This window comes from Thunnus thynnus, chromosome 15 (assembly GCF_963924715.1).
Source record: "Thunnus thynnus chromosome 15, fThuThy2.1, whole genome shotgun sequence".
Classification (NCBI taxonomy): domain Eukaryota; kingdom Metazoa; phylum Chordata; class Actinopteri; order Scombriformes; family Scombridae; genus Thunnus; species Thunnus thynnus.
In genome coordinates, this window is record NC_089531.1 from 21,573,864 (window position 1) to 21,596,459 (window position 22,596).

Sequence of the window (22,596 nt, forward strand, 5' to 3'; positions counted from 1 at the left end):
AGCTGCAAAATGTTCTGTGTTTCAGAGACAGAGACAGATTCAGAGTCTACAATGTACTACGTCATCGGAGCCATCTTGTACAGGACGTTGGGTGTCATCTTACCAGCACCAAAGTGAGTACCTCTCATAAGATCCAGTGACTAATTATTCATGATTTTTTAATCATTTCAAACTATATCTTGTCTTCTGCTCCTTTCCCTGTCCTTTCTTCTCCCTTTCTGCGTCTCTTTTTTTTTTCCTAAACACTTTCTCTGACAACTTTTCATCTCCCTTATATTCTCTTGAATTGTTTTTTTTTTTGGTTTCCATCCTCACCACCTTTCTATTTCTGTGCCCTTTCTTCTGTCGCTTCTTCCCTCTATCTAATTCCAACCCTCCAATTCTCCATCTGTCTTCTCTCTTATATCATCTCTATCGCTTCTCTCCTCTCCTTGTGTCTGTCTAGTTATCAGACAAGTCTCTTGGATCTCCAAATAAGTATATTTTCCTTGGATGTTTTTTTTTTTTTTCCATTTCCTTTGCATTGTCAATGTATTTTTGGAAGTGTATAGTGGGCTTCAAATGGGTGCGGGACTAATGGGTCCTGAAACTTGCATAGAACTTTCATTTGCAAAAATAGAAGTTAGGAGAAATCAAGAGGTTGTCAGAAGGCCACTGTGATATGGTGTTTGTGCTGGCCCTGGGCCCTTTTATTCAGGTCAGTGCTCTTGGATGTGGATGAGCCGAGTCTTTTAAAAACCCTTTTCTCCCTGTAGCTCCGCTGAATGGTAATAGGTCCAGAGCTCTGTTTTCACTCAGGAACTATCTCACTCTGTCATTAGTTATATGTTTATTTATTTAGGTATTCACTCATTTCTGTAAACACGCTCAAAAAACCCTCCAAAGCATGGATCGGGTGTGTATTGTGGCTTTATGCAAGCTAACCCAGCATATCCATTATATTTCTTGTCAAAACATCACCTGAGAGAGTAAACCAAACTTGAATGTGTAGTACAATTCTCAAAAAAAAAAAAATGCTGTTTTTTGTGTGTTTTTGTATCTTTGCAGTCCCCCTGCGGTGATCAACTCCAAGATCCTAACAGTGACAGTACGACCGGAACCACAACCCAGCGAGCCCATGGTGGTGGTGGAGCTCTCACCACTTTTCAATGTAAGAAAAATAAATCTATTTTTTTCCTACCCCCAACTAAGAGCTACACTCTTTTCATATGTTTTAATGGGATGCAAAATATATAATAAATAAATATCCAGTACAATTAGGGAGCGGAGAATATTACTCTTTCATTTTCCTCATCTAAACATTCCCGGCCACTTGAGACTCATTTGAAGTAGTGTGTAACTTCTAACCAGCGGAAAAATCACCTTATTTGCTCAGTAATATTAAAGTGTGTTACTTGCAACAAAAATGTAAATTATTCCATATGAAGCACTTTCTAATGCAAGGGGTTTGTATTTTTTATCATACACTTGTATATTGAGCAAGCTTAGGCTGAGGAAATAAATTAGTTTAAGGCTTTAAAGGATTCTTTTTCTCCCTGCTGACCCATGTTTCCCCGAGTTCAGATGAAAGAAAATGCTGCATGCTATAAAGTGCCACAGTGCTCGGTGAATTGCCTGAATAAATGCAGACCTTTTTGACTTCCTTATATAGCAGTGTCTCCTGGTACCTATTCAGTTTATATTACAGTGGAGTGTGTTATTATAAATGACTCGTGGGGTGTCTTCAGTGGAAAGGACTAAGTGCAAGTTTAATGAGAGGCACTCTTCACAACCTCAATAAGATGTGGGATTCATTAGCCATTCTTCTGTGTAAAGGTGGGCACAGTTTTTAAAATAATGTTGAATATTTAATGGTTCTCTCTAGACAACACACACTCACACTTGCACACACACACACAGTGTACATATACGCATACTAAAAATTTACAATGAAATCGGTCTCTTGCCATGTCAACCAGGACCTGAGGGTCAAAATTATTGCACAGTTTCATTAGAAAGACTTGTATTCATTTTCCATCCCCCGCCACTCCATCTCTCTGCTTTAAACTGCTGATTCATTACTTAATTATGGCATTTCTATTATATACCTCTATCTTTTATCCTCCTATTCTGCTTTAAACACTTTTGGCAAAGCAGAGGTACTGTAGGTTGCACACCCAGTGTATAGAGGATGATGTCTCAATGCTGATCGCAGCATGCTGCTGTGAACTACTACAGTTACCGGAGGCTCCTGCTGAGGGCAGGCACTTCTTTGGCACAGAGTACAACACATGGCTGGGACAGTGTGTGGAGGGCGTATACACATATGCATAACCTCGGCCAGTCTTGATGAGGCCATTGTTATCCTCTCTAAGTCTAGTTTTGCAGGTTTTATACTTTCACAGGACAAAGTTGCATTACAGCATAACTATCCTCAAAAAGAATATAGCTGTGTTGACTAAAGTAATGTTGGAAATGTATTAAAACGACATTGTAAAATTAACATATCTCTTATATCAAAAATCACATGACCGAAGAAGATAGAAGTGATTAGCATAATATTAATTTGGTTTCATTTGAAATGCAACCAGTGCTAATGGTCTTAGTCATAGCCACACATTTTCATGATTACTACTTGAAATTAATTTGGCTTTTAGCAACTCCTAAAAGCAAAGTTAGAAGAAGAAAAAAAACATGTTTTTTATAACCAAAATAGTTTGTATTTGTATGGGGGACTCCACCACTATTACTCCTAGTATTACTGAATGTCAATACAATGAATAACAATTGCAAAGAAAATGCCATACGGTAAATAGTATCAAAAATGAGGTTTGATTTCGTGAAAATCTTAAGGATTATGACTTGGGCAAACAACTAGCCTGTCTCTGTCTGAAATAATGATATCCACCCACCAGCACGTCTAACGGTTACCTTTGGACAGAGCCAGCTAGCGAGCTGTCTGTATGCTGAGCTAAGATAACTGGCCTCTAGCTGTAGTCTCATATCAATCTTCTCATCTAACCCTCAGCAAGAAAATTAATAAGCATATTTCCCAAAATGTCAAACTACTCCTTTAAAATGCTTTTTAAAAATAGTTTCTTAGTTATTTGTTAAAAATGACTAAGGTACTGTGTAAATAAACTAGTGGACCTACTCAACAGTACTGCCTACAAAATGCACACACACAAACAGGACATTTGTTGTTAGAGAATATTTATTTGCATGTATGCAGGCATGTTCGGCATCGCTCAGCTTGGCCTGAACTTCACTGGGTAGCAAATGTTGAGCTCCTGAGTGCATGCACTGTATATATCAGAGCCAGAGTAGGCAAGAAAGTGTAAAGGAGAGCAGAGTCTCCTGTTATGGTCTTCAGCTGCAGCACAGTAGGTGTCGACCTTGGCCAGTGTAGAAACACCCGGTTGCTTAAGCAGTGCCGTGGCAACAGCTGCCTCGGGCTTCATTCTCAGAGGGGGGTGTAGGGGTCTGCACACGGTCATGTCTTCATCGAGAGGACATCTGTTCCAGTCAGATTCCCCATGTATTTCTCTGGTGCCCAAGTGTACGTGTGTCTTTAATGGTGAGTAAGAAGCAGGAGGCCAGAAAGCTCTGTGCCCCCACAGTGGACTAGTAGACTAGATGCCAAATGTTACCCATCCTTCATCTACCCTTTTCAACTGCAAAAGCCAGCCCTGGTTAGCTTTATGAACCAGCCACAAGCCTTTTTGGTTAATTTCACTTTAATCTAGTTTACTTTCATCAGTCAAAAAGCATTATCCAAGTTGCTCCATTTCATTTTCTAAATCTATATTCTAAGATACGAAGCGGAGTGCTTTTAAGACTCCCTGAACGAGTCTGGTCTTGTTCTGTTACAGTAGTTCATTTCATCTGATTAGCTTACCATATTCACAGCCAATATGCATTAGGCATTTTATCACCAAATGGCTACCACACGTGGCTGTAAATACCTTGAAGAAAATGGCTGTTCCTTTTGAGAGAAAAGGAAGAAAGAGCTGTTAAGGTGCACACCATTATTACCATCCATAAATACAGCTGTTAGAATCAGACACACGTTGTTCCCTTTGAGAGACATCAGTCGAGCAGACGCTGTCATTATGCAACGTATCAGCACTGAAGAGGAGGCAGACATTGTGGGAGTACACTGGTGTCACTCCTGCTGTAGTGTACAGTCGGGCACAATGCCCGCTGATTGATAGCTGAATGCTAACAGAGCCCGCCACGTTAATGCACGCCCAGAGATATCTAATGTCGGTGACGGCCGTCTGCATGTGAGGCAGAACAAAGCACTTCATCAATCTGTGTCGACTAGCCTCTGATCCTGTGTATATAAGCGTTGCATCACTCGGTCCTCGTAAGTCTAGCCATGCAGAGACCTCTGGATTCACTGATTCATGGAAGATCATTTGTGAACTGTTCAAAGAAGGAGGGATGACCTTGCCTTTAGAGAAATAAATCCTCATGGCGCTTCTCTCTTTCTTTACTCATTTAAAACATCGTTAATATTCAGAAAATATTCAGTTTGCTCAAGCCTTCTCACTCAAGAGGAGGTAATTTTGTTAAATTTTCCTCAGGCTGCAGTAAGTCTGCTTACAGCAGACATCATCCTTTTTATAATGGACACAGCAATCTGGCTGTAGAAATACTGCTATAATCCCCTTTACCATTAGGGGGAGCTCAAAGGCAAAGTGCTTATTGCAGGACTCAGGAAGGACCAACAGACTCTTACAGAGAAGGATACATTTCCCTCTGCATCAGCCCAGTGGGAGAATAACCTCTCAGTTGTGGGTACCTGATGCAGTTAAGAAGACAAGCGATCAGTCTTACTCTAAAGCACAATGAAAGCCTATTGGTTAGTAGGTCAAGCTCTCAGACTAGGATTGGAGTTACTCAGTTTGTCAGCTCTAAGGCACCAATTTGAGTCTTTTAATGCTTTTGATTTAGGAATGAATGTAAAGACAGAATATTTAATCCAGACCAGACACTCACAAAGTTCAATGAAAAACCAACTACAATCCAATTCTCACCAAATGAGGCATACAGGTTGAAAGGGCACGGGCGACGCTTTACAAGTGATCAATTCAGAGATCACTGAAGATCACCAGTGGAACATGCTGTGATGAGTCAGTTAAAGATATCGATCCTCTGATTGATCCACTGATTGAGTCATAGCAAGTCTTCCTCCGCCACCGCGCCCGGCTGAGCTTTGATTACCAGATGATTCACCTGCCGTTCTCCCAACGATTGGCTTTTGGCTCCAGCGAGTCGATGGATTAAGAGTGAGCTGATAGCAAATCCCCTTGTGGGGGATTTATTTTCTTTGTTTGTTTTTTTTAACATGTTTTTTAATCAATATCAAGAGTTCATATGAGGATGTTTAGAGACCTTTTTGGACCATTTACACACTCTGAATGGGACCGTTTTTCACAATAAATACTTGCTATACTCAAGTACATTTTACTGCTTCATTGTTGTTTACTTTCCGCTGTTGTAAAGTTGTACAAAGAATTTGAATGCTTTCCCACTACTGGAAGTTTATGACCTCTACTTGCTGTGTATTATTGTCCATGAAATGGGTTTTTCTTTTTTGTCTCCAACTCACAATTCATCGCTCACACACCTTCACTCTCTCTGCAGCAGCAGCAGCTACTTGCCACTCTGTCCTCTGTCAGTGACTCTTTCTCCATCGCCGCCTCCCACTGTCTGTCTCAATCCTTCTCTTTCATTGTCTGTTTACCTCTCTCCATTGCCCATGCAACGTCACTCTTTCTCCTCTGGCAACAAGCTATTCTATCTTCTCTCTGTCGCTTTCTCTCGCTCATTCTCTCAACTGGCAGTAACAGCTTATCTTCTCTCTCTCCCTCCCCTCTCTCCCCCCCCCCCCCCCTCCCCCTGTATCTTGCAGGGTACATCAGACCCTCAGTGCGTAGTCTGGGACTATGGCAACCCGTAAGTTACTCTGAATGATTCTGATACTCATGTGTGTCAGTGTGTACGGTGCAGTAATGCATGTGTCTCCATGTGTGTGTGGGTGTGAGTCAATTTTTATCTCATTTTGTGCTGGTGCCCAGTCCTATTCATTTTATTAATTAACTGAAAACAGTCTAATGAAGTTCCCTGTGTTAGTGTTAAATACATTAGTCATTCAGAACAAACACTGTCCTCTTTGTGTTGCTAAGAGTTCAAAAGTAACATCACTCAGAACACCTCAGTGGAGCAGGTTTTCCTTTGTTGCAATCCTCTATTTCAATGTTTGATATTACTTACACCATATTAAAGGTTTAATTTGCAATTCTGTATTCCATTGGGGGGCAGTCGGTTTAACTGGAACAATCCTTCCTCATACCATCACTGACCTGAATCCTTATTTTCTACCAAATGGGTTTTCCCTCATTTGTCTATGTAGGCCACTGACTCTTTGACATTATTTGCTTTGTGTAGTGGACCATCTATTGAACTACATAATGTAAACCAGCACAATTGATCATGCCGTCATCGCCATTAACCCACATACTATAGTGATAGCTGATTGAGTCAATAACAAAGTCATGTCAGACTTGTTCAGCTTGGTTCCAGGTCATGGCCCCCTTTCATTTTCACAATTACAAGCCATTATATTTGAATTGTTCAAATCTTCTACCCATGCTAGTAGAACTGAACAGATGCAACACTGTCTCCTACAAAATACATTTCTATAGCACTAACTTTGAAGGAAATTTAATTGCTATTTTCGAGGAAGCCTGACAGGTTTACACTACACAGAATTCATCAGTAGGAGTTTGGGGTTTGTGTTTTGGTGCATAAAACAAAAGACCTTTACACAGATGGCTATGGTCATAAGGTAGTAAAACATAGATAGGGAATGATCTTTGTTTTTGTTAAATACTTAAAAAATGAATGTATCCTCTCCCATGCTTCAGTCAGCTTTGACCTTTTCAGTATTTGATCAAGACCAGGATCTTTCCCTCACATTGACAAAGTGCTTTGAGTTGCCTTAACTGCCATAAAATCATGAATCATGCCGTAGTTAGTAGGAAATGGGGACAGGAAATGAAATATATCGACAGTGTGTTGCAGATACAAACAATTCACGTGGTATTACTTTTCCAGTTAAATGTTTTTACTCATGCAAATTAGTTGTACAGTATTTAAACATACTTTTTACTAGACAGATTTGACAGATGATGCTTTGACAGAGCAAATGGCTCTGAGAAGAATTGAATTTGTCACGGCGCCATCACAGCAGGCCTCCCTGTCTACTGTGACAGCAAGACTGATGACAGAAAAATTCTGGTCAGCTCAACTTTCCCCCTGAGATCATATTAGTTTATCTAGTTCTAGAGGAGTGCTCTCCTGTGACCAAAGCACACAATGTGAGTGCGGGTTCACAGCGAGAGGATAAGACACTGTAACTTATCAAACTACCCCTCTCCATCAAGGTAGGAGGGAAACAAAGCTCTGCAAAGTCAATTAACTAGCCGCCAGATTACAGCTGCAATCAAATTAAATTTGCAGACATTATGAGGGCAGAGAGCCAGACAGAATATAAAGTGGCAAGGTGGCTGTGATGTCTATCAACCAAATGTACTCAAACTTGGAGGAATGTGGAAAACATCCAAATGTGTTTGCCAGGGATTAGTAATATGTCTGCAGATACAAACACACTGACCGAGGTCCTACATCAAATTTAGAAATTACCACATTAAATGCGAGATGTAATCTGAATTCTTTTGATATCACGTGTCAAGCTAACACCAACCAATCAATAATGCTCCAATTACAATCACTGCAGCTCATCAGCGAGTGGAAGTCTCTATTTTCGACCCTCATGTTAGCTGTTCCTGCTTTCATAACTTGACAAGAGAAGACTATTCATGAGGCCCATGAGTGTTTTACATTTGAAGCTGATGTACACACTTGACCATTTGCTGCAAACAGCCTGCAGTCATCACAACTTACTGCACAGATGCTGTTTGGAAAGGTGCAAGGCTGTGAAGCCCAGCCAACTGGTGCACTTCAATTAAAACAAAAAAAAACAAAAAAAGTTGAGAATTTGTAGCAAAATCTGATGGTCGCATATGGAATTTATCATCTCTACATCATGTACATCATGAGCACAGGCAAGGACACCTGCTCAGGGATCAGCCTAGCATGCATATATATACACTGACTCTTCCATTTTGCTTGTCTGTGCAGGGCAGTAAATCTTAACCGGAGCTGGGCGGGAGCACGCAGTTGATATGGGCAGAGAACATGTTGTACAAAGCAGCCGTTTGTTTGCTGGAGGATATCACCTCTCTCAGCCTGGCTGTCTCTCTAACTGAGCCACAGGCTTTGAGGTTGAGCACAAGGCAGAGAAGAGGTGGAGAATGTATAGATAGCAATACGGAGGGAGGGCAAACACGGTACCAGCTGAACCAGACAGCAGGAGAAAAAAAAAAGTTCAGCTCAGAGATGGAAAAAATAACGCTGTCACTCTATGACCTGAAAACACATACTATATTAAATGCACCCACACCCAAATAACAGAAAGAAAACAGATAGTATATAATGCATGTATGTTTCCCTTGAATAGTTATTATGCACACACGGGTAATGTAAATTTACTTGAAGATTAGGGATCGCTCAACTCTCTAAAGCCTACTGTCATTTCCATCACAATGGTCTCTGCGCCTGGTTTTCGGCAGCAGTGGTCTACTTGGAAATCTGCAAGCGATATATCGGCGGTAGCTCTCTCCCATTTGCGCTCTCTCTCAGCTGGCTAAGTTGGCCAGCAGTTTGTGGCATTCACAGTTCATCTCAGTATTTATGTGTGAGTGTTTATTTATTTATTTTGCCCGTAACAGGCCCATATGTCGGCACCATCTGCCCACCCAAATCGTAGCTCTCGCCGTCCCTCCCTGTCTTCCCCCATGTGCCTGTCTTCTCAACCTACTCTCAACCTGTTTTCATTTGCCTTGCCGGCTTCAATAGGTACTGTTATGTTTAGCTCTCATAAAAGTTTTACAGGGATCGAAACCGGGGAGCTCAGGTTATAAGAAGCAAAGGAGGCTATCAAGAGTAAAAGTGTACCCATTTTCTAACCACATTCGGAGGTATACAAGGTACTGAGATGAACTAGGCGAGGCAATCTTCTTCCATTTTGGTCTAACTTGAATCCTCACCGGGTATTTTTCTTTTTCTGCTGTCTTTCACTAACACACTCACTCTCTGTTCCACGGGAAATGATGATGGGTGTTCAGCTTCGCTTTGCTATGTCGTTCCTGACCTTGCCTCTGGCATCTCTGTGCTTTGACCCTCTCTATGCCTCAGTCAGTATGGGCTATCTGGCTGAACCCCCACTGACACACACACACATACACACACACATAGACACACACACACTGTACTGTGGAGCACTTATCATATGTCTGCTGCTTTTTCAATCAAAACAAACTGCCTTCTTTGCTGGCATCTATAAAATAAACATTGCACTACTCACACATTTATTTATGCATCACTCATACATTTCACATTCCATTTCTAATAAGTATTGAAGCAACATACTGTCATACAAATGACAAAGCTGAAATAGCTCTGCATCACAGGCGGCGGGCAACTGAGCAATCTCATTTTAAAGCATGCTTAGAAATGTGACCCAGTAGTTAGAGATAAATGTAATATACACTTTAGATGGATGGATGAAAGTAAGCTAGTGAAGGGTTGAGGGTTCACTTAATCCTATTTCTAATCCCCAGTGGTCTTCAGCTTGATCGGGGATCAGTGCATAAAGACCCACCCTACCCCCACCGCCCATCACTGCCATAGAGCAATAATGGCTTGGTGTGCAGCACAAGTCACTCTAACATCCTCAATCTGACACGGTAGATTGAGGCTTGCTTTGGGCTCAGACAGATCTGGCACTGCTATCAGTGTTTGGCACGGGCGGGTCTCAACCTTAAATGAAGTAAAAAGTCAAAGGCATATCCTACACACTGCCAAAAACTAGCTGGACACAAATCTGGCCAAAATGTAATCACATTTATTTTACAAAAAGGCATAGCGGCAAGTTTTGACCTTTGCCAAGTGTATGACACTTTTTTTTTTATTCTCATATTGGCAGTGTTATGGCCCTTCAACTACTATATATTACTGTGTGTATTAAACCAACAACAAGTGAATGAATGAAGAGATGGTTAATAAACAGTATAAATGTGTCGGTGGTTGTGTCGCTGAAAGAACTGTGTATTACCAGCAGCTATTTTTGGGATTTCATTTCTAGCACCAGACCATGCTCATCAAGTATGCATTTACAATACAATTGGCATTATACTGTAGTTAGAGGGTGGCACAGTTGCTCAGTGCTTAACACAGTCACTCAACAGCAAAATGTTCTTAGTTGGAGCCAGCTCGTTGGGAGTCCTTCTGTGTGGAGATCTGTGGATCAAAAATATGCTCGAAACTCTAATTTCCTCATATTCGAATGTGTTCGTCTGCATGTGCGAGATAGACTCTGTCCGTGTGCTCTTGCCCATTGCATTCTCTTTCAGGCTTCAGATTTCTCAACCCTGAGCAGAATGAATAGGTATAGAAAATGGATGGGTGGATAGCAATGAGAGAATGAAATTGCTAGTGTATAGACGGTGTTAGAAGAGACAGCAGACAGTTAAGTAAAAATAGCCCTTCATATGTTTACATCTGTGCAATATAATAGCACACAGTTACTGATCTTGCCTTATTCTGTGTTCTTTCAGTGCTAGTTTCAAAGCAGTTTCAGAACTTGAGTTCAGTTCAGTTCTTTTTGAAACTGGGTGAGATCAACAGATGTGCTAATATGTACAAATGTACATTTTGACAGTATGTACCTCTTTGTTTTAAAATTGTGAAGAAAAAAAAAGTGTTTTTTTTTTTTTGTCTCCCCAACTGAAATTAAAAAGTCTTGTATCGATTTACCGCATTACTTCCAAATATGCATATTTCCTCATCTTTCACAGACAAACGCAGACTAACACAGACTAACACACTTAACAGCGTAGCCACCAGGAGGAGGAGGAGGGGTGGCGGAGGGCTGATAGGGCTTGCTCCACTTTTCCATCTGACAGAGCAGAAGGGATCAAGACTGTGTCAAACAGCGAGTCAGCGCGGCAAGAGGGAGTCGGCCAGTAGGGCTTATGTGGGCTCTGCCTCCACAGGGTGTTTCAGACATGGACAGGCTCTTAGCTCATTTCCCCAGCTATCACAACAGTCCTTAGAGAGTGCGTTAACATTTTCACTTTAATGCTATGCGCGTAACGCTCGTGTTCTTGTCGAGGAGAGTTGGCTTTCAGGTACTTTTGATGCCTTTGCGTAGCTGTTACATGTTGAGATCAGGTATAAGTAGCATATTGAGCTATGATTTCGTTCCACTACTGGACTTCATGGATAAGTGTGGGCTGCATGCAATTCAGGGAGATTGTAGTTTTTAGTATGGGTGATGTAATTATGTAAAGCAGGTTACGATTGTATATCCCCAGGTTTTTTTTTGTTTTTTTTTTACTTCATGCATTATTCTTATTGATTGCGTCATCATGTGACCAGTGGAGCTGGGATGGAGCACTGTATCTTACCGTACGGCCGGGGATAGTTTTTAGAACTGATGTTGTTTTCCTTGGGCGTAGTCTTAGATGGTGATGATGTTATACATTCATAGCGAAGGGTATGTGGAGTTTTGATTAGGGGTTGTGAAAAAGAAGACTTGCTCTCTGCTGTAAATTGGAATATGTTCCCTCTTCACTGCTGAACCTGTAAGGTTTAAGAGCCACAGGGTAAGTAACATCTCTACCCCCTTAAAAATAGCTTTTGTGTTAAGATGTCCAGATGATTTTTACCCTGCTAATGCAATCTAAAAGATCTTATATGTAACCTACTGTTAAGTGCTGCATTTGCCTTATGCTTATCTTGTTGACTCGCGCATTATCCTCTTTACTCTTGTCCCGCTTGAAGTAGGCTGAGAGGGCACTATGTTAGTGCTTTATGGGACTCAGAGTTATCCCTTTGGCCTTAAGAGTCCTATTTGAGCCTCTTTAAATATGCTTAGAAAATGTCCAGTTTTAAGAGAAATCCTCTTCAGTTTTTTTAAGACTCAACATTTAGAAAAATATATGGTTGAAAAAATGATAAAAAAAGAACTTTACATTTTTTTTCATGAATCAGGATTAATAATCCACTCTCTGCAGGAGACACTTTCTTTAGAACCACGCAGCGTGTCCATGTTAACACAGAACGCAGGAAGTTTAAAACGTCAGGCCATTTAGGGCTGTAGACGAAACCTGTATCTCTGCTTTCCTGTTCACTCACTAGCTTGCACACCAGGAAGAAAGATAATCCCGGGAAAGAAGCTTATAAATTAGCTTATGGCCATGCCAGAGAGCAGATTGGAGTGGTGGAGGTCAATGACAAAGCATCCTCGTCACACGAGAATCAGGGAGGAGGCAGAAAGAAGGGTTTTTGTGTGACGACCTCACATCACATCAGCCAGGAGAAAGGAACACAAATAGACTCGAGCAAGGACAGCACTTGCCTCTGTCAAATGTCCTTTTAAAAGTAAGTGAACTAGAAATCGACAAATATGTACTAGAGGAATAATGTGGTAGTGAAATACCTGTGTATGTTCCTATACACATAGCTCTTGTTATTCACATCTGTGGACTTGTGAATGTCACTTTTCCTCACATTGATCAAAGCACAATAGTGATGCACACATCAGAGGAAGTGTCTATCTCTTATACATTATTTCCCTGGATCATTCCATAACTCATGGGACTCGCATGAATAAATACTTCATGTTTGAGATACTGCAACAGAGGTAACATTTATAAACATAAGCTGTACAGTCTTGCACATAAATATCACAGCAAGCTTTAGATAATCTCATAGCATGTTCTTCTGGTTATAAGACTCATCTTTACATCAGTCACTGGAAGAGAGGAAAGCTTAGTTCCTGCAGAGTTAGTATCTGGGTCAAATACATTTATGCATGTGCAGACACAGAAACTCGCAGAGAAATGCAAACATGGGCCTGCACTGTGGCGAATGCTGTGGTGTAAATGTGTGTCGGTCAGTCCTGCATAATAGATGGTATGAAGGGATGAGTAAGTACAGATGATATGTATCATGTGGAGATTTGCACCAGTGCTTTCTAGCTGTATCGAGAGTAAAGGCCAATATGCACTGCCTCTGGTAAATGTGCATTCTGGCTCCCAGGCTGGGGTGAAATGTCTACCAGAATAGATTCCATCAGCTGGAATAGATTTTCTCTTCCTTACTTTTTTTTTCATTTATTTCAATGGCTTCAATCAGGAAACTAACCTCCTGGCTTGCTATACTATTCAGTATATGTTCACTCATAGGCACAGAACTGACAACACAGCTACAGAGCAAATAAAATCTTAGATAAATTATAGATAAAAACAACCAATGGACCCATACCCAATGTTGAATCGACTCTTCACTTCTGAAAAACAAAAATTATGGCGCAATCAGACGCATCCAATATGTACTGAAAATATATTTTTTACAAGATGGACTCATAGTTTGAAGCAGACTCAACAATAAAAAATGATATATGTTGGAATACTGGATCAAAACCTCCTCTAGTTTGCTTTGTCCATATGTATTCCCTTAAGCTCTTCGGTCTGACAAATGGCATAATACACATCTTATAAACATGGTCATGCATAATTTAATCTTCTCACAGAGCAATCAGTCATAGACAGTCAATACTTTTGGAATTACATTTGAAAAAATATAAAATGCTGGAAGTTTTTGAAAAGTTATTCAAGTTTTTTTTTTTATGATGAGGAGGATTCACCTTGTTTATTACACGTTTAACAATGAATAGCTTCAGGAAATATAGTGAGTAACAAAGAAAGGCAGATTAATTACACTTGATGTAATTAATCATTAAAGATGTAACCATGACACTTACATTCAAGGCATTTTGCACACCACTTGTGAATCGTCTTGAGTCTACTGTACTGTACAGCAGTGTTTTCCAATCCTGGTCCTGGGGCCCACCACTGCCCTAGCACACCTGATTCAAATGAATGGGTCGTTATCAGGCTTCTGCAGAGCTTGATGACAAGCTGATTATTTGAATCAGGTGTGTTGGAAGAGGGAAGCATCTGAAACATGTAGGCCAGGGATGCCCCAGGACCAGGATTGAAAAACACTGCAGTACAGTATATTAAGAACCTGGCAGTAGTAAGACAAGCACCTGGTAAAAGTCTCCCCATATTGATAATCAGTCAAAACAGATACTAAGTGTCCAATATGTGCATTTTTTCACCCAACTGTACTTGTTAGTAGACTAAATAAGTTGGACTGTTGTTTTTAGTTATCTTGGCACACCAGACTCCATGTACCAATAAAAAAAAAAGCTCGAAGTAGTTCTCCACCCTCACAGGTGCAACAACTGAAGAGTCTTGGATTGTCAATCAAAATCTAGAGTTATAATCAGGAAACTTGAATGAAAACACCTGTGTGGGTGTAGTGGAACATATCATTTTCTTTCATTTTTATTTATGCGTTGTGTCATTGTTTTAAACTGACATCAAATAGTGTGTACATTGTTAAGCTGCATTAAGCAAGTGACAGGCATGTTTCGCAGAGGACATTTTGATGTGTCACAGTAGGAAAAGCTCAGGTGTGAATAATAAAATGAATGATGGCTGAATTGCTGGCTCACTGAAACAATTACGGAGACACTTTAAAAGAATGGAATATATTGTAAATGTAATTAGTAACACCTGTGCTTTTCTTACTATGACAAGTCAAAATGTCTACTATAAAAAAATCCTATTTGTTGAAACAATGCAGTACAGATAATACACACAGAATAAGAAAAGGATGAAGAAAATCAGTGTATAAAAACATGAAATTACACAAAAGTTCTGCTTAACTCTATTAACTCGTTCTCGAAGCTCTCTGGATATAAAGTGAACTGGTCAAAATTTACCCAGTTTTTTTTTCTGTCTTTTGTGAAAAGTTTCTTGATGTTTGTTCATGTTTTTGTCTGTACTGTGAAAAAATTTGAAAATTTTAATAACATATAAATCATAAAAACACATGACAAGAAATGTACATATATGGATGGAACATACCGGCTGTTATTGTTTCCTTAGTGTGTTATAGATGCTGATGCACAGTGATCAGCCTTAACAGATTGGTACTGTATCTGTGCATTTGCATCCACTTGAGGCCACTTTCCTCCATGATCCTTAAAATCCTCTTTGTACAACAACAGGCCCCACTCCTCCCACCAGGCCTTCTGTCTATGACTCATTCGATCTCTGCTTGCAGTGTGTATCACCAAACCCTCACTGTGTTTTAGAGAATAATTACTCAAAGTTCTCTTCAAAAAAAAAAAAGCACATGAAAGCATCAGGTTATATCTGTGGCAATTTGCTCAATGACTTCACAATATCATATCATGCAATGAATATTAAACCTCTTCATACCGGCTTCTAAAGGTTTTATTGCATTTTGACTTGAAAGTATTCTCTGTATAATGAGGATACAACTTTGTGTGATTTACATGCTATTGATTTCCATCTAAGTGTGAAATTCATTTGCCACCCTGCGATGCTTTCTTCATCTCTTTTGCATGTATTGCCATTTGCCTTTTCCCTTCCACGTTTTTAGTTTTTCCTCTCGTGTAATGGCTTTTCGTCGTCTGCGCCTCTGACCACTGATGACACAAAGGCAAATAATTGCATTTAAATTTAATGGCATTTATTGCCAGAAATGAGCAATGAGAGACAGCGCTTGGACACAGGGCTCGCAGTTTTACTCATGCTAATATCAAGTGGATATTAGCATGCAAAAGTAGATTTTTTTTAGGCGACAGTCATCTCATAAATCAGTTTTGACAGTGTTGCCAGCAGCTGAAATTAGCTGATACAGTTCATCCTTATGTCAATGACGGCAAAGTAGAACATTTCACTTAGCAGCGACTTGATATTGAATGTTAACTACATACAGTGTGTCAGCTGCTTCAAATATATGAATGACGTCAGCTGAATTTGGTCTGTAAAAGTGTAAAATCATGAGCATCATAAAGCTTAACGTGTATTTCTTTCTGGATTTTCTATACCTCTACCATACTGACATTGTGTCTTATGTGTTAGGCAGATGGAGGGTTCGATTTTCTCACTGGTTCTTACCTTCATACAGCTGAAATCCCTGCATCCAGACCATCACTTTTAAGAATTCAAAGCATGTTTAACCTTTTTTGTTGTTGTTGTTGTTGTTTCTTAACAGGGTGCAATTGGCTTTCATTGCACTGCCCTTTCAGTCAAGAGTTGTAGCCAATTTATTCTCAGTAGACATAAAAGGTCAATTTAAGCTGTTGTTCAGGAAGTATTTTTCCCATTTTTTCTTAACAGCTGCAACATCATTCTACTAGCAATTAGGGGGACAAACTGGAAAACATTGTAATATGTCACTGCAGCGGTCACTTTACATGATTAGCACATTGTCGAGAAGTAATTTCGTCTCACAAGTACGGCATAATGTTTTAAGCCACACAAACAGCATGGATGGCAGTGTTGGTCAGTGGGTCCACCACTTTAGTCTGAATTGAAATACCTCTACAACTGTTGGAGCGATTGCCATGAAATTCATTCATGGCCCCCAGGGGATGAAGCCTGCTGACTTTTTACCAAACACCACGAGCAGGTTAAAGGTTTTCACTTATCAGATGAAATATCTCAACATTTACCAGATGGATTGGCACACACTTTTGTACAGACATTCATGGTTCCCAGAAGATGAAGCCTGCTGATTTTTATGATCCCCAGACTTGTTATTTAGGACCGTGAGCAGGTTAAGTCACTTTTTAGATGAAATGTTTTAACATTTACTGGATGGATTGGAACAAACTTTTGTATAGACATTCATGGTTTCCAGGTAATGCATCCTAATGACTTTCAGGATCCCCTGACTTTACACCTGCTAGACATCGGCATGTTAGCATTGTCATTGTGAGCATGTTATCATGCTGATGCATTTAGCATTTAGCTCAAAGCACAGGAGTCGCTTGCGTTGTTGTAGACTCTTAGTCTTGTTGCATATATATGTTCTGGCTCAGGCTGATCAAAGCAAACTGTATAATCCCCGTGTGCACTAAAGGATAACTACCTGTCAAAATGAAGCCAACTCTAACATCCATTTAATCAAACTTTATTCTTTGTCGAAGTCAAGACCAAACAACAGATGTGTAGATTATCTCAATACTAGCAAACCGGATGATGTTATGTATATTTACACATCTTAGCATTTTTTTGGATAATGCCAGGTTGATATCTTTGCAGTATACATGTGGGATCCGTAGCCTATAAACCAGCTATACTGATACGTACACCTGTTTGTACATCTGGAACCTGTTTTCCATGATAAGGGGAGCAGGCAGCAGCTTCAGGCTAATTCAAATGCTATAACAAAAGTAAAACAAAACCATGTCCTTTTAATCTGTCCTCGCCAGCTAAACCTTACTGATAATTTAATATTTCTATGAGCCCACAGGGGTCCACAGCAGCAGTGTGTAGTCATAGCTGTAGTGGATCTGCAATAACAAAGATCAGGGTTTTATTCTAACTTTGTGGGTGAAACAAAACTAAAAAGTCAAAGCTGGCTTTTTGCTGAAAGGCATCAATGCCAACAATTGAATCAGTCTAAATAAAACGAGGGTCAGTAGTCAATTAAGTTTGAAATTCAGCAGGCAAAACAAAGAGGTCACAAATAGTGCCTATCTGTGGGCGGGTGTGCTAGTGTTATCTTCAGCGACCCCCTGTTGCGAGCTGTCAGACAGTTTCTCATTAACCCAACTTCCTCTTTGCTGCCAGACTGGCGTAGAATACTTGATGTGCGTGTAACTTTGTTGCATGTAGTCCGACCGTCTGTGTCAGTATATTGAAGGCATGCATGCTTTCACATGTGCATGCACCATACTCAAAGTCAACCAACATGCATAAATCAATACGCAACACTTCCCTCTATCTGTCCATGCAATGCACAATCTTTAATGCATGTGGAGTGTTAGAGCCCATATGGTTATGTTTTACTTGTGTGAACGCAGCCATTTGTAAATACTTTACTTGACATCTCTCGGGGGTTTGAATTCAAAACTCACATGTTTTCTATTAAGTAAGCACAGTTGATCCCACATGAACATGTTTTGAAAGAGGAATCTCAGTGTAACACAAAACCACACTTTGGAGGTTTTCCTCAAAGGTAAAAAGTGCACGTATTGTCTTACTCTTGTTCTGTCTTTCTCCTATCTCTCTCCGTCTCTCTGAGACACACATATACACACACACACACACACAATTTCACACACCGTGTTGCTATCTGTCAAGTTGTCTCTAGGCTTTATTGCTGTGACACATTTTCCGATCTTCAGTCTTTGAAGTGTCACTGTGCAGATGATGATCATCAGGGAATTGTACTCACATCTCATTACTGACATTATGAGTTGAGTGTGTGTTGTGTGTGTCTGAGTATGTTTATCTGGGTGTCGTGTGTGTGTGTGTGTGTGTGTGTGTGTGTGTCTGTCTGCATGCCTTCATGTTCAGATATATTTCTGAGAATTAATGTTGATATATTCTTGTCATTAAGTGTCACATTGATTGTATGAGGATGCCCTGTCACAGCAGCAATATATTTAGCTTTGAGTGTTGTTGTACTATGCTATGAGTAACATGTTGTCATTGGCGGGTGGTCCATGTACTATTTACCCTTTTGTTTGCTTTATTCAAACCGCAGCAGCAGACACTAGAATATGACCTGATTTCTTTTTTTTTTTTTTTTTAGGTAAGATGCCAGAACAAGAATAGAATTTGAAACATGTTTTTTTCAATTTATACTCATCTGACAAAAATATATAACTTCATTACATATATAAATATCAAAATGTTATGTTCTTCAAAGTGAAAGCATAAAAAAGTGAGAGCTCAATGAAAAAGAGGAAGGAGTCTTGCCCACAGAAAAAGCAAAGAAAAAGAGGTGTCAGTAATTGTATGATGAACATATAGTCAGAAAAAGTAAACCACAAATCTCTGTGTAAGAAAAGATCCTTCATCATAATCTTTTATTGGCTGATTGTGTGTTTTGCTGTTTTCTGATTAAAGTGGGAGCTCAGATCTGATGCAGTGATAGAGGTAAACATAGTGTCGGCAGGTAAATAAACAGGTATCCTGAAATTCCTATTTTTGAATGTTAAATTATCTGTCTGTTCTCCAAAGCGAGGTTAAAATCCAAAATGTTCCTGAAGATACCACGAACACAACGAGCAACAAACCAGCTTTTCGTTCCTCATAAAGTGAAACTGTCACCAAAGCCTTCCCTCAGGATTTAAACAGTATTCAGATACACAATATTGCCAATCGAAGCTCATATATTTCCAGTGTACTGAGTGATTTGTAGATTGCAAATCTTTTGCAAACCCTAATTTTGTGCAGTCCTTATACAAGCAACACTTTATTAAATTTTCTCTCCATCCGCTGTTGAGGGTACTCATTGCTATTAGCTTGAGAGGAGGCAATTAAGTTCTCCACTAAAGCATTAGCGGCAAAAGAATAGTGTACACCGTGTGCTATCTGCAATATGATTACATTTCATCTTTTCTGCTTGACAAATCTTTATAGAGGAAAGAACGAAATGAACAAACATACACTGTATCTTGTTTATGAGCAGCATTAACAAAATGCATTTTGTTGCCCCACATTTTCTTTTAAATTGAACTGTTTTGATTCTCCAACATAAAGGTTTTTTATCGTTGTGTGTTGGCCTAAGAAGGATGTAGACTGCCATATGCTGCCTCTGACACACATCACATTCATTAGGTGTATTTTATTACCTTAACAGCCTATAGGAGTGATTACACAAACAGGACTTTATGTCATCTTCCCTACATCCCCCACTGAACACCCAGGTACCCAAACCAGCAGCTAATGCAGTTATGCAGCAACAGAAACATAAATCCTTTGTAACTAATTGCGGATACTTTTAATTTCTTTTCATTGGGGCTAAAGGCATACTTGCTTTATAATTTAACCCATATGTCTGGTGGGTTAGTTGCATGTTGTTGTGCCTCCTGGCGAAATGTCTCTCAAAAAGCTTTCATTTTGGGGAGATATTTGTCAGATAAGCGCTATTGCTAAACCACAGTATTTACAAGTTACACATACAAGACATGCTTTTTTAAAACGCCTAACTCATCAGTAAACCTACATAATCATATTCTTATACAAAATTTTCATTTAACTTTTAATTACGTCCATTTTTTTTAAATTTCCTGTCACTTTGAAATAAAAAACCTCACGTTCTCCTGCCTCTTTTTGCCATCAGTCATAAAGTTGGCCTTCTTGACCTCATCAGCACATCTCTGTGACTGCTCTTATGGCTCCTATAATGTTGCCACATCTTCCTGGTTGCTATAATAAAAGTGTATCCAGGGTTAAACATAAGGTTAATGTGTAGTGCGAGCTACCGGGGCAATTAGTCCAGTTAGAATCTTATTGATTGACCTCTGCGCTCAACCTTCTATTGAGAGCATTTAGAGGGAAGTGAAAAAGGGGGGTGGCAAATAAAGGAAAGAGGAGAAAGATGTCAGGCTATTAAGTGTACAAGGTCCTATTGTACGAGAGTCTGGGCACTCTTCTTCCCAGTAACTTGTTGGGTGTCAAAGCAATTGACCATTTAGTGCTGAATAACCCCCATCCACCATTTAAACCATACTTGTTTTTGTTAACTGTTTGCCGGTGCAGCCCTTTTCATTTTTCCTCAAAGCCAGACTCCTCTTCCAAGAAAAGGGAGATGGAATTGAAAGTAGAAAAGAAAGAACAAAGATGAGAAAGAAAGTGTTTAGGCTGCTAAACACGAAGAAGACTCAGAACAACTGGGGTGACATTGGCTTCTAATGCCAGCAGAGTAAAAGAGCCTGTCAGTGTGCGTGAGCGGCGATCACTGCATATTAAAGCTATAGAGTGAATGGGACACCAGGGCGAACTCTGTGAACTTGATGCTGAAGAACGTCTATCCCCTGAAACTTTCTGCCACTCTCTCACTCCCCCCTTTGAGTCGGAACTTCCTATAGGCGTGTATAGTCATGTGATAGTTTTTATGTGTGTATTTGTCTCACAGTCACTGTTTATGTTCTATGTGCCACCCCCACCACCCCCTCCTCCCCCCTTCTCCCCACCTCCAGGGAAGCTGGCGCAGAAAACTGGGGCACAGAGGGCTGCCAAACGCTCGCGTCAACCACTGTCCACACCAAATGCCTGTGCAGCAGGATATCCACCTACGCCGTGTTAGCGCAGCAAGCTAAAGACCCGGTGAGTCACCAACGCATAACCTGATGTATTCTGTGGGACTTGGTGGGGTGGGGGGGGGGGGCTAATAAGGCAACTACTACCAGGGGCCAGGTCAGTGAGCTGATGAGTTAACGTTGTATGAATTTAGATGGCGTCCCTGTCAGTTGGAATGTATTGTGAAATACAGCAGGCTATAGCTGCCATTTATCGTCTTTATTGAGATGTTTGGACGGGCGATGCTGGTGTGATGTTTCTTACTTTATATCAAGCATCTTTTCTTGTATGAAAATGGGTGCAGACTGAACTGTGCCATCAATGTTAAACATTGTCACTGTATAAGATCCTGTTTTGGTTTTTTTTATCGCTTTTTTTCTAATTATATTTTGATCGGCTGTCACTCTCCGGGTTATACAACTTTTCTGAGTTTAAACTTAGCAAAGGTCAGGTTGTTTCGGTGAGCTATTTCCATGTGATGGAAGAGGAGAGGCGTCAAGAGAAAGAAAGAGATTTTATTGTGTCTGTGTGTGATTTTGCCTGCAGCACATAACCTGCGCTTCTATAAATAGTTCACGTGGCTTGCAGTGTGTGTTTGACGTGATTAAAGAAGGCTTTTTAGCAGTTCAGGGTAATGCCTGTTCTGATACATTGACCCATTATCCTGTATTTCACTAATGGACATTCAAAGACTTGACAGCATGCCGCTCTCAGTTTACCTTCCTCTCTCAGCCACCCTCTTTGCCCACCCTTCTCCAGCAGACCCTAATTCATTAACTGTGTAACATCTCACATTGTCACACCATTTGTTTCACACCTTCCCTCCACGTACACATAACCTAATTTATTATTTAGACCTGCTTTCTTGCTCTCTTTTTTTTTTTCCCGCTGATGTGGCTTATCACATCCCATCTGATATCAGTGTTCCTTCCTCTCCTCCTTATCACCCTGCTTTTGTCACTTCTTTCACCCTCCTTTTCACCTCGTTAACACTGTCAGCTGTTATTCTCACTTGATGCCAGAGGCTCCTTGATTGCTATAGTAACAAAATGTTCCCTTTTAGTTTTGGTTGTTAATTTGTCTCCATGTTAACTTGTAGCTAATGTCCATCATGAGGACAATGATTACATTAATTAATCTGGGAGTGTGAGGAGATGGAGTTTAGCTAAATTTGTTGTTTCATACAAGAATCTAGGGGAGTTTTTTTTTTTTTTGTAGTTTTCCCTCTTTAATGGTTTGGTTAGAAAATGGAGCCAGCAAAGCAGATCCCCCGGTAAGC

The 22,596-nt window shown here is 40.1% G+C and overlaps 1 protein-coding gene across 5 annotated transcripts in view; it reads left to right on the plus strand.

The window, feature by feature from the left end:
* The window catches only part of adgrb2 (adhesion G protein-coupled receptor B2), a 203,265-nt gene that overhangs the window by 122,567 nt on the left and 58,102 nt on the right, over positions 1 to 22,596 (plus strand). For all 5 annotated transcript variants that reach the window (XM_067611336.1, XM_067611338.1, XM_067611337.1 and 2 more), the window contains exons 14-17: positions 26 to 113; positions 1,048 to 1,150; positions 5,900 to 5,943; positions 21,218 to 21,344. In XM_067611336.1, coding sequence (XP_067467437.1) covers positions 26 to 113; positions 1,048 to 1,150; positions 5,900 to 5,943; positions 21,218 to 21,344 — 362 coding nt within the window. The remainder of the gene's footprint in view (positions 1 to 25; positions 114 to 1,047; positions 1,151 to 5,899; positions 5,944 to 21,217; positions 21,345 to 22,596) is intronic.